The 12,730-nt window shown below is 32.7% G+C and overlaps 1 protein-coding gene across 7 annotated transcripts in view; it reads right to left on the bottom strand.

Moving 5' to 3' along the window:
• STXBP5L (syntaxin binding protein 5L) overlaps positions 1 to 12,730 on the bottom strand; it is a 413,694-nt gene that overhangs the window by 330,715 nt on the left and 70,249 nt on the right. For all 7 annotated transcript variants that reach the window (XM_074404291.1, XM_074404290.1, XM_074404292.1 and 4 more), the window contains exon 4: positions 2,741 to 2,822. In XM_074404291.1, coding sequence (XP_074260392.1) covers positions 2,741 to 2,822 — 82 coding nt within the window. The remainder of the gene's footprint in view (positions 1 to 2,740; positions 2,823 to 12,730) is intronic.

The following is a 12,730-nucleotide window of genomic DNA, read 5'->3' on the forward strand; positions in this document are numbered from 1 at the left end:
TTGAAACGGCCACCCAGATTTTTGTGAGTTTTTGTGTGGAAACCCGCAGCACCAGCTGAATCAGCTGTGCTCAAAACTTGTAGCACTTTTTGGCCCAGGAATCTCTGGTCTGTGGGCAGCAAAAACTGTAGAAGCACAGTATCTGAACTGGAGTGCTGGAGTGAATGGACAAGCCCCTGATGGCCTCCGTTGGGTAGGGAGAGTGTTCCTCTGTGGATTGCACTTCCAGGGTAGGCAGCGCCTTACCCTGCCTCTGCTCACCCCTCTTGGATTACACCCACTGTGCAAACAGTGCCATTGAGATGCACCTGGTACCTCATTTGGAAATGTGGTGATAACTCACACTCTGTGTTTGTTTCTCTCACTGGGGACTTCACTCCAGAGCTATTACTATTCAGCCACCTTGGATCTATCCCCTTGATATATACATCTTAACATTAACTCAGATAATTTCCTGCCATGAAATAGAAGGTATTCTATATATGCCATGATAATTTTTGTGTTTGTTTGCCTGCTTCATTTTTATGCTTCCTATAAAGAAACTAGAAATGTATTAGGATTCCTTGGAAGCATTTGATGAGCTACAATTGATTTTCTTTTGAGACACAGTATACTGGTCTCATTTCTAAGAGAGGTGGAAGTTCACTTGAGATAGGGTGATATGTTACATGATATGTAACAACAATAAAACATTCTCTACAAGAGATAGTTACATGCTATACAGAAGATATAACATGCCAAAGGCAATGGAATTAAAGTAACATATAGTCACTAATATCTTAGTATAATACCTAAATAATTCTAGTATCAAACTCTATGTTTTTTGGTTTTGTTTTTCTTTTTGAGATGGTGTCTTGCTATGTCACTAGGCTGGAATACAGTGGCACAATCTCAGCTAACTAAAACCTCTGCCTCCTAGGTTCAAGTAATTCTTCTGCCTCAGCCTCCTTAGTAGCTGGGATGACAGGTGCACACCACCATGCCCAGCTAATTTTTGTACTTTTAGTAGAGACAGACTTTCACCATTTTGGCCAGGATGGTATCTCTCTCTTGACCTCATGATCCACCTGCCTCAGCCTCCCAAAGTGCTGGGATTACAGGTGTGAGCCACTGCACCTGGCCAGTATTCTTAATTCTGTGATAAAACTGAGATGTGACTTATTGTTGGAGGGAAGTGAACAGTACTACTAACCATAATAGCACAAACAGGGACAGACACATAAAAATAAGCACATCAGCAGAGTGTCTAAGTTAATCTATGAAAGCAAAGTGAACCTACCAAAAGCATTATAAAGATCTGTGAAAATATTTAAAACTATGAATAGAAACACCAGTCAGGTCAGAAACTGGCAAGTTTGGGAAAAAGTACAGATGCTTTGTGTGAGGTACATAGGGAGAGTAGTTCAAGATAAATGATGTGAACAATGCAAGGAAGTTGAAGGCTTGTCTTTATTTATTCTTAGTTATGTATTACAGGGGCAAGCATAGGACCTGAAAGACAAATCTCAAAGGATCAGACTCAGTACAAATCAAATGGAAACAAATTATGCCTGCCAGTATATATCCACGCAGAAGGCAAAAGCTGAGATCCCTCAACAAGGAACAACAGAGTAGCACTGAGACCTCAAAAAGGCTGTTATTACAATGAAATATTTTTCAAATGTTTTCTTTACCTTCCTTTCTCATTTCAGTACCCCATAGTAAGTGTGCCTACAAGGTGAAATATGCTAGGTTTGTCAATAAGGAGGATCTCACAGTCTTCTGAGAAAGATTTTGAGCCAAGAGAAGGGAAAGTGAACATTTACCAATACCTTACTTGCCTCATGTATCTCTGATGTGAAGTTCTATGAGACATTTTACCCACATTTACTACTGCAAGTTCTTAGGATGATATACAGGAATAGATATACACAAATATATGCAGGCACTGAACGAAAGATCATTGTCATGCCATGAGAAAATAACCAAGCTTTTTTTCCAAGGCAGTTCAATTTTCTAAGTGCCTGCATTTGGCATGGCACAAACTTTTATAGTATTTTTACATTGATTGGCTCACTTAACACAAAAGAAGCTCTAGAAGACTCTAAGTTTCACTATAAAAATCTGACTCAAGAAAGTCTCAAGTAGCCTTCTACTAATGGAATATCTGCAACTTTTCTAAGCTTCATAAACATATATTTTGTTTTTAGAGAGTTCCTCATCACTATAATTTTATAAAAATGCAGATAGGGTAGAAAGCTCATTTCCATAATAGCTATGGATACAAAAATAAATACAAATGCATATATATTCCAACAAAAGCATTTGGAGATATATACAAATAAAAGGGCCCATAGGTATATAAACAAAAAAAGATCATTTCAGAAAAGATAAAGATAAAACGTGAAGTTAGGCCATGATTACAAAATTTAAGTTGTTGGGAATTGAGTGAATAGAAGAAAAATTTAATGGACAGTGAAGCAATCAAAGGACATTAGAATTATTTTAAAAATTTAAATAATGAAACTAAATTATGCTATATAGTAACAATAACAGAATCTGGTATATACAATCTTTTTTCTTTAAAATTTAATAAATTGGCCAATATAGGAGTACAGTCTTTTGTCAAAATGTAATCAGAAGTAATATTGCATACATATATATTTAAGCATTTAGAATCATGGTATTTAAATGATTATATCAATGGATTTACTATTAGTGGGGGAGTGTCTGATTTAAGTAGTCAGAAAATAATCCTTACCTCATTGATCAAAAATTGGAGCTGTAGGACAGCTGCACCACTTTCATGTTGGCAATAGCAATCAACACCAGGTCTCCCGAGTCTAATATAATAAAAGTCAAGGATTCTAACATTTAAATTAGCACCAATATTAATGAGCAAAGGAAAAACTAATTTATTGAGATGTTTTGCTTTTTAGTTTCCCTTACTTTTATAAATAAAAAGTTGAAAAATCTTAGTCTTAGTAGAGGCAAATTAAATTTTATAGCTCAGATTGCTTAATATTCCAGCGATTTGAAAAAAATGACAAAAATTTGAAAGACAGCAGCTTTGTTCCATGAAGTTAAACAAGAATTAAGAATCCAAGGCCGGGCGCGGTGGCTCAAGCCTGTAATCCCAGCACTTTGGGAGGCCAAGGATGGTGGATCACGAGGTCAAGAGATCGAGACCATCCTTGTCAACATGGTGAAACCCCATCTCTACTAAAAATACAAAAAATTAGCTGGGCATGGTGGCGTGTGCCTGTAATCCCAGCTACTCAGGAGGCTGAGGCAGGAGAATTGCCTGAACCCAGGAAGCAGAGGTTGCGGTGAGCCGAGATTGCGCCATTGCACTCCAGCCTGGGTAACAAGAGCGAAACTCCGTCTCAAAAAAAAAAAAAAAAAAAAAAGAATCCAGATACACCTCATTTCATTTAAGATTTTTTAAATACACCTCATTTCATTTAAGATTTTTTAAATTGATTGAACACTCTTTTAACTAAAATAAATTCAAAGAGTCAATAATATAAATAATAAGATTAATTTAAAAAGACATAGGTAAATAGGTTGAAAATCTTGACATATCAAAAATCTAAGTATAATTTAAAACTCAGAGTTCATAAAGGAATAGATTGATATATTTGACTATATGAAAATATAAAATATCTACATTCAAAACATGATAAATAAAATAAAAAACAAGAAAACTAGAAAATAAATAGTAACAAGTCATCTACACTACACAAAGATAGTTATAAAACATATAAAAAAGAGAGAGAGAGAAAAGGAGAAGGAATGGAGGTAAAAAATGAGAATGAGAAAGCACCACATAGCAAAATTTACTTACATATTCTATACTAAAGGATATGACATATATATGTATATGTATGTATATTTACTCATTTGTTTGCTTGCATAAATATATAAAGTAGTCTCCACTTACGGCCATAATGAAAAAGTGTGGGCCAGATTTATTCACCACCTAAAACAATTAAAAATCTGTACAAAATGTATGTAACAAGTTTTAAGACACTGCATATCAGGTAGGGAATGACAATGATCCCTGAAGGAGAGAAAATATGTAAGGAAAGGCTTATGATAGCAACAGTTTACTGCCTGCCGTGAAATTCCAGGCTCCAGCAAAAGGAGGGGAAATCCAGATAAAATCTAGCAGGCCTACAGAGTGAGGAGACAGAACTAACAAGCTAGGGAGGTGAAGAACAACTAGAGTTGGTAGGGCTGAATAGCAAAGAAGAAAATACGACACACAAAAAGAGCCCTAGAGATTTGCAGGAGGGTCCTCCTTACATCTTGAAGCACTAATAAAGGAGTAAGTTTGAAGAAACTACCTCAGACTGAGGAAAGAACAAACCAAGAAGAAAAAGAATCCTTCTTGAGGAATAAATCAAGAAAACAAAACGAAAAGCAAAGAAAGTTTATATTGAGACAAGAATTTTTCATGTTCCCACCAGCAAAAGTGCAACGCCTCAGAATTCACATGACATCATGCAAAGTACTCAGAGAATATTACCTCAGTATGATGAAAAATTCCTCCCTAAGATAAACACTTCTCTGGTTCTGCTTACCAATGCTTAAAACCAGGTTACAAAAAAAATCAAACTGTTTCCATATAATTTAACTACATACTAAACGAAGATCAAGAATAACTCTAGAAATACAAAAACCTTCAGCACCCAAAAAATAAATACAAGAGGTATGAAATTCAATGCAGAGAAGCAAAAAATATAACTGGTAACAAGGAGAAATATCAATAGAAAAAGGTGAAGAAATAAAACAGCATAGAAATAATAGACATAGTAAAACATTATACTACATTGCATATGTTGAAAAGATAGAGAAGACTCATTATGTTAAGTAGATATACAAATCTATCTATCCACTTATCTATCTACCTATCTCAAGTAGAGTATCTAGAGATTTTTTTTATAAAATACATTGAATATTAGTGAACTTAAAAATATGTCCATAGAAACTATCCAAAACATAACACAGAGAAAAAAATAACTGAGAAGTAAGGGAAGAACAATACACCAATGAACTGTGGATCAATATAAAATGGCCTAATTAGTTGTAATTTCAGTAATAAAGAAGAGAAAGGAGAGAGAAAATATATTTTAAAATAATGACCAAAATTAAATTATTTTAAAAATGAAAGTGAAAAAAAGACACTTTTCAGACACATAAAACTGAAATAATTAATCATGAAAAAATCTGCACTAAAAGAAATGTTAAGCGGAATCTTTAGGCAAAAGTGAAATGACATCAAATAGTATCTGAATATACCAAAAAAAAAAAAGAACATTAAAAATGATAAATATATGGGTAAATATAGAATACATGTTATTTTTAAAAGATAATTTACTGTTTGAAACAAAAATAATAACAGTACATTTGTGGTTTATAACATGTAGAAGTAAAATGATGTTAACAACAGCACAAAGGCTAATAGGAGGGGAAATAGAAACTTTACTATTATAATATTAATAAAGTAGTATAATATTAATTGAAGGTAAACTTTGATAAGGTACGGCTGTATACTATTGATATAAACCAAAAGGCAATCACTAAGAATATTATAGCCAATTAGCCAACAAAGGAGACAAAATGAAATCATAAAAAATTTTGACATGAAAGAAGTCAGAACATTGTCTGGGGGGAGGACTAAGAACTAGTAAGATAAATAGAAAGCAAAAAGCAAGATGGTAGGTTTATACTCAGTCATACCAATACCAGACTAAATGTAAATAATGTCAACACCCCACTTAAAATGCAGTGATTGTCAGAGCAGATAAAAAAGCAAGACCTAAGTATATGCTTTGTAAGGAAATCTCCTTTAAATATATACAGGTAGCTTAAAAGGTAAAACATACAAAATTATATACCATGCTAAAATTAAGACATAAATGGAAAGATATATTAATATACAGTAAAGTTGATTTAAGAACACAGAACATTACCAAAATTAAAAGCGGTCACTTCATAAGAATAAATGGGTCATATTATTTAAAAGGCATGAAAATCCAAAATTACATGCCTAATTACACAGCTTAAAATACATGATACAAAAATGATAGAAACACAAAGAGAAACAGATGAATTCACAATTATAGTTGGACTTTTTAGCACCCCTCGCTCAATAACTAATGTAAGAAAAAATCAGTAACAATGAAGAAGATTTAAGTAAAAGACTATCAACCAACTCGACCTAATTGGCATTTATAGAACACACCACCCAAAAACAGCAGAATACGTACTCTTCTGAAGTATTAAAGAAACAATTACTAAGAGATAAAATATTTTGAATTATAAAGTAAGCATCATGTACCCTAGAACTTAAAGTATAATTTAAAAATACCAAAAAAATCATCAAAGCATTTAAAAGTATTAAAATCATAAACAGTATAGTTTCTGACTACAATTGAATTAGAAATTAACAAAATCCAGAAAACCCTCCAAATGTTTGAAAATTAAATTACAAACTACTAAATAAACATTAATATACAAGAAATAAGAGTAATTAGATAATATTTTAATAAACTAATGAAAACATAATATATCATAAGTGTGAGATGCAGCTAAAGTAGCACCTTGAAAAAAATTTAGAGCTTTTACTACCTATATTAGCAGAGAAAAAAGATCTTAAATTATGTAAGCCTTCATTTTAACACACTAGAAAAAGAAGAGCAAATTAATTTCAAAATCAGAAAAAAGAAAAACAATAATAAAAAGAAATCAATAAAATCGAAACAGATTAACAACTAAAAAATCAGTGAAACCCAAAGCTGGTTTGAAAAATTCAATGAAATTAATAATGAATTTATTTAGCCAGAGTGATCAAGATAAAAAGAAAGAACACATATTTTTTTAAATAAGGAAAAAAGAAATACTACCATTAAAAATTTAGACATTAAAGAGACAACAAATATTATTTTTAAAAATATGCCAATAAATTTGATTAGCTAAATGAAATGGACAAATTCCCAGGAAGACACAAATTACACAAAGAGAAGCAGGAAATTTAACAGCACTATACAAAATTAATGAAACTAAATTCTAATTTAAATTCTTTCCTCAAAGAAAATTCTAGGTCAAGATACTATCACTTGCAAAATCTGTGATACATTTAAAGGAAAAAATAACAACAATTTTATAAAATTCCTGCAGAAAATTGAGAGGAAGAAAAATTTTCTGATTCATTCTATAGAAATTCTTTTAATACCAAATCATGACAAAAGATATCACAAAACAAGAAAGCCTCCAAGTAATACATCTCTCATGAACATAGATTCAAAAAATACCAATTAAAATGTTGGCCAATTGAACACATATAAAAAAAGAATTATAGTGCTTTGTAAGGGCAACGTAGGAGGATCACTGAAGGCCAGGATTTCCAGACCAGCCTGTACAACATAGAAAGACCCCATCTCTACAAACCAAAAAATAATTAGCTGGGTTCAGTGGCACATACCTGTAGTTCCAGACTGTAAGGAGACTGAGGCAAGAAGATTGGTTAAGTGCAGAAGTTTAAGGTTATAGGGAGCTATGATCACATCTCTGCACTCCCACCTGGATGACAGAGTGAGAACCTGTCTGTCAAAAAAGAAAAACAGGTGTGGTGGCTCGCTCCTGGAATCCCAACACTTTGAGAAACCAAAGCAGGATGATTGCTTGAAGCCAGGAGTTCAAAACCAGCCTGGCCAACACAGTGAGACCACATTTCTACAAATAAGATTTTTGGAAGATTAGCTATGCATGATGGTGTCTGCCTGTAGTTCCAGCTCCTCAGCAGGCTTAGGTGGGAGGATTGCTTTAGCCCAGGAGTTCGAGGCTTCAGTGAGCTCTGAACATAACACTGAAATCAAACACGGATGACAAAGACCTCATCTCTAGAAAATATGTATTTTTAAAAAAATTTTTTGAAAGAATTATATAATATCACCAAGTGGGATTTACGCCAGGAATTCAATGTTGGTAGAACCTTCAAAAAAAATCAATCAATGTAAGACACTCTATTAACTGAAAATAAAGCCAATCACTTTGATAGATGAAGAAAAAGCATTTGACAAAATATAAGACGATTTCATAATAAAACCTCACAGTAAACTAGGAAAAAGGAACTTCCTCAATTTGATTAAGTGTATTTAAGGAAAATGTGTACATTATTCTTAAGAGCAAGAGGAACAATACTTTCCACCTAAAATGATGAATAAGGCAAGAATATTTTATCATTATTTATATTCACTATCATGCTAGACATCAGAAGTACTAGCAAGTGCATTAAGGTGAGAAAAATAAATAAAAGGCATGCAGGCTGGAAAGGAAGACAACTCTATTTGCAGAAAACATAAAATTTATATAGAAAAACCATAAGAAAGCCATAGAATGCTACTGAAACAAATAAGTGAATTTAATAAGGTTGTAGAATGTAAAATCAATTTTTTTTAAAAGATGGAGTGTCACTCTTTTTTCTTGCCCAGGCTGGAGTGCACTGGCACAATATTAGCTCACTACAACCTCTGCCTCTTGAGTTCAGGAAATTCTCCTGCCTCAGGCTCTTGAGTAGCTGCGATTACAGGTGTCCACTATCATATCCAGCTAATTTTTGTAGTTTTACTAGAGCCAGGGTTTCACAATGCTGGCTAGACTGGTCTCAAAATACTGACCTCAAGTGATCTTCCCACCTCGGCCTCCCAAAGGGCTAGGATTACAGGTGTGAATCACCATGGCTAGCCCAAATTTTTATATCTATTGTATTTCTATTTACTAACAAAGACCAATTATATATTAAGAAAGATCCATTTAAAACAGCATCAAGAAATACTCTGGAATAAGTTTAACAAGAGATGTTTTAAGACCTGTTCACTAAAAGCTATGAAATATTACAAAGAGAAATTAAAGACCAAAATAAATGAAAATATTCAAGACTCAATATAGTTAAGATGGCAACCTTCCCTAAATTGATCTAGATTCATTTAATGACCATACTGTCCAAAGCAATCTACAAGTTCAATGCAATTTCTAGCAAAATACCAATGTCATTTTTCACAATATTAGAAAAAATATCATAAAATTCAAATGGAATCAAAAAAGTGCCAGAAGAACCAAAGCAATCCTAAGCAGAAAGAACAAAGATGAAGATATAACATTGCCTGACTTCACATTATACTACAAAGCTACAGAAATCAAAACAGCATGATATTGATATAAAAAATAGACACATACATCAATAGAACAGAATAGAGAACCCAGAAATAAAGCTACATGTCTACACCCAATTGATACCTGATCAATTCAGAAAAAACATATATTGAAAAAGGACATTCTTTTCAATAAATGATGCTAGGAAAATTTGATTGTCACATGCAGAAACATGAAACTGGACCCCTATTTCTCACTATATACAAAAATAAAACTGAAGATGAAGTAAAGATTTAAATGTATGATCTCAAACTATGAAACTACTAGAAAAAAAAAAACTTGGGAAAACTCTTCTGGACATTGGCCTAGGCAAAGGATTCATTATTAAGACCTCAAAAGCACATGCAACAAAACAAAAGTAGGCAAGTGGGGCTTAATTAAAATAAAACCTTCTGCACAGCAAAGGAAACAATCAACAGAATAAATATCTCAAAAAACTAAAAACATAACTACTATTCAATCCAGCAATTCCACTATTAGGTATCTACCCAAAGGAGAAGATATCATTGTATCAAGAAGATACCAGCACTCATAAATTTATTGCAGCACTATTCATAATAGAAGATATACAAAATCAATCTAAGTGTTCATTAATGGATGATTCAATAAGAAAGTGAGACAGATAATTGACAGATAGATGAATGGATGGTGTAGGCATAGATATATATAAAAAGATATATGATGGAATACAATTTGGCTATAAAAATGAAATCATATCTTTTGCAGCAACATGAATGAAATTAGAGGCCATTATCTTAAGTTAGGTCAACTCAGAGACTGTCAAATATTAGTCTCACTTACAAATGGGAGTTAAATAAAGTGTACACATGGACATAAAGTGTGAAATAAAAGATGTTAAACACTAAGAAGGGTGGAAGGGAGAGAGGAGAATGAGGGATGAGAAATTACTTAATAAGTATAATGTATATTATTTGGGTAATGGTTACAATAAGAACTCAGACTTCACCACTATTTAGTATAGTCATCCAACAAAACTGCACTTGTACCCCTTAAATGTATACAAACTTAAGAAAAGAAAAACAAAGAAAACAATGGTTTTCTGTGTTTATATCACTAACCTCCATTTCCTACCTAGAGAACGACATTTTATAGATGCTCGTTTTCAAATAATATCTAAAGCTTGGTTTCCTAGTGCTGTTTTAGTAGTTACTATCCAAAAGACTTAAAAAAAGTTATTAGTTACATGAATATATAACAATTAATGCTAAAATTACAAATACCATTACAGAGTGCTTGGTAACATACTGGTTTATCATGGAGAAGATGTCGTATAGGAGAAAAAACTTAATTCAACCTCGTACATTTTGTACTTGAGAGTTGCAAATTAAATTGACAAACGACAGATTGATGGTGGGATGAGTTTATAAATTTTACTGATAATATTTGTATTTTACTTACATGGACCTTCACACAAAAGAAGGAAAAATCCAAAAAGATTGTTAAACCTGAGAGCTTATATACCACTAGAAGTTACCTGAATTCCAGAGCTGAACGTATCCAAGAGCTGACAGAACACTAAAAGGTATTTAAATTCCAAACACCAAGAGTAGAGATATCTCAATGCTCAACCAGAGGCACTCAGTAGTAACCGCAAAAAGATTTTACCTTAGTGGTAGGACTAAAGAATTCCCAAAGTAAAGCCACTCTAGACCCATCCTAATTCCCTACTGGCATATGAGGCAGAGAATCTTTTGATAAGCTTATTTACTATCCATACAGCCTCTTTGGTGATACTTGTTCAGAAATTTTTACCAATGCTTAAATTAGGTTGTTTGTTTTCTTATTGTTGAGTTTATTTTTAAAGTTCTTTAAATTTGTAGATGGCAATTCTTTATCAGATACATGTTTTGAAAATATTTTGTCCAAGTCTGTGGCCTCTCTTTTGATTCCTGTAAGAGTGTCTTTCACAGGGTAATTTTTATTTTTTCATTTTTTTGTTTAAGAATATATTTTTAATGCCAGCACTCAGGGAGGCTGAAGTGGGCAAATCACTTGAGGTCAGAAGTTTAAGACAAGCCTGGCCAACATGGCAAAACCCCGTCACTACCAAAACTAAAAAAATTAGCTGGGTGTGGTGGTGCACCCCCGTAGTCCCAATACTGAAAAGGCTGAGGCAGAAGAATCGCTTGAACCTGGTAGGTGGAGGTAGCAATGAGCCAAGATTGTACCTCTGTACTCCAGTCTCCATCTCTCTCTCTCTCTCTCTCTCTCTCTCTCTCTCTCTCTCTGGCTCGCTCTCTCTCTCTCTCTCTCTCATATATATATATTATATATATATATATTTTATATATATATATAAAATATATTACATATATATTAAATGTATCAGTTACATAATATCATAGAAAGTTCAGCTAATAGAGGAAAATCACTCATAATCCAATTATTGATACTTTTTTCTTTTAGTATATTAGCACATGTAGGCTTTTCTCCTTGTAATTAGTGTAACCTTGAGTTATCTTGCCTTTTTTTCTTGTAATTAGTGTAACCTTGAGTTATCTTGCTTTATCCAATTTTTTTTAGGTCTTTTTTAATTTCAACAGGCTTTGGGGAATCAGGTGGTATTTGATGACATGAATAAGTTCTTTTGTGGCAATTTTTGAAATTTTGGTACAGCCATCACCTGAGCAGTATACACTGTACTCAGTGTGATATATTTTATTCCTCCCTTCCTCTCATCAATTCTCCTAATCCTCAAAGTCCATTGTATCATTCTTATGCTTTTGCATCCTCATAATTTAGCTCCCACTTATAAGTGAGAACTTACCATGTTCTGGTTTTCCATTCCTGAGTTACTTCACTTAGCATAATGGTCTAAAATTCTATCCAGATTGCTGCCAATACCATCATTTTGTTCCTTTTTATGGCTGAGAAGTATTCCATAATGTGTATCTATGTGTGTGTGTGTGTGTAAAAAAAAATATACATATATATATACATAAATATATATACATATATACATATATATATATATATATTCACACACCACATTTCCTTTATCCACTCATTGATCAATGGGCATTTGGGCTACAGCAGCCAAAACCATTATCAGACAAAAAAACTGCAGAGAAATATTCATTAAAAACATGAAAAAAAGAGTCAACAAAATCCTTAATGATCAAAAAGAACAATATTAAGATAGATAATGTATCATAATTAAGGGGGTTTATCACAGAAATACAAAGTAAATTTGACATCTTTCAAAAGTTAATGTAGTTTAATATATAAGTAGAATTTGAAATTTTAAAAATAATCATTTCAATAAATGTTTTTAAAAACTTTAAATTGTAATAATTTTAATTAATAATTTTTGAAATCTCAGCAACCTAGGAATAGAAAGAAACGTCCTAAACTGGCTAAAGGTTATCTAAAAGGTGACACATTTAACACCTATAATAAGAAACAAGGCAAGGTTGTCCACTTTTAACTATCATATAAAACACCGCAGAGAAGGAACTAGCCACTGCAGTATAGCAAGAAAAATAAAAGGTAAAAAAATTGCAAAAGGGAA

Source organism: Saimiri boliviensis, chromosome 8 (genome assembly GCF_048565385.1).
Source record: "Saimiri boliviensis isolate mSaiBol1 chromosome 8, mSaiBol1.pri, whole genome shotgun sequence".
Taxonomy (NCBI): Eukaryota; Metazoa; Chordata; class Mammalia; order Primates; family Cebidae; genus Saimiri; species Saimiri boliviensis.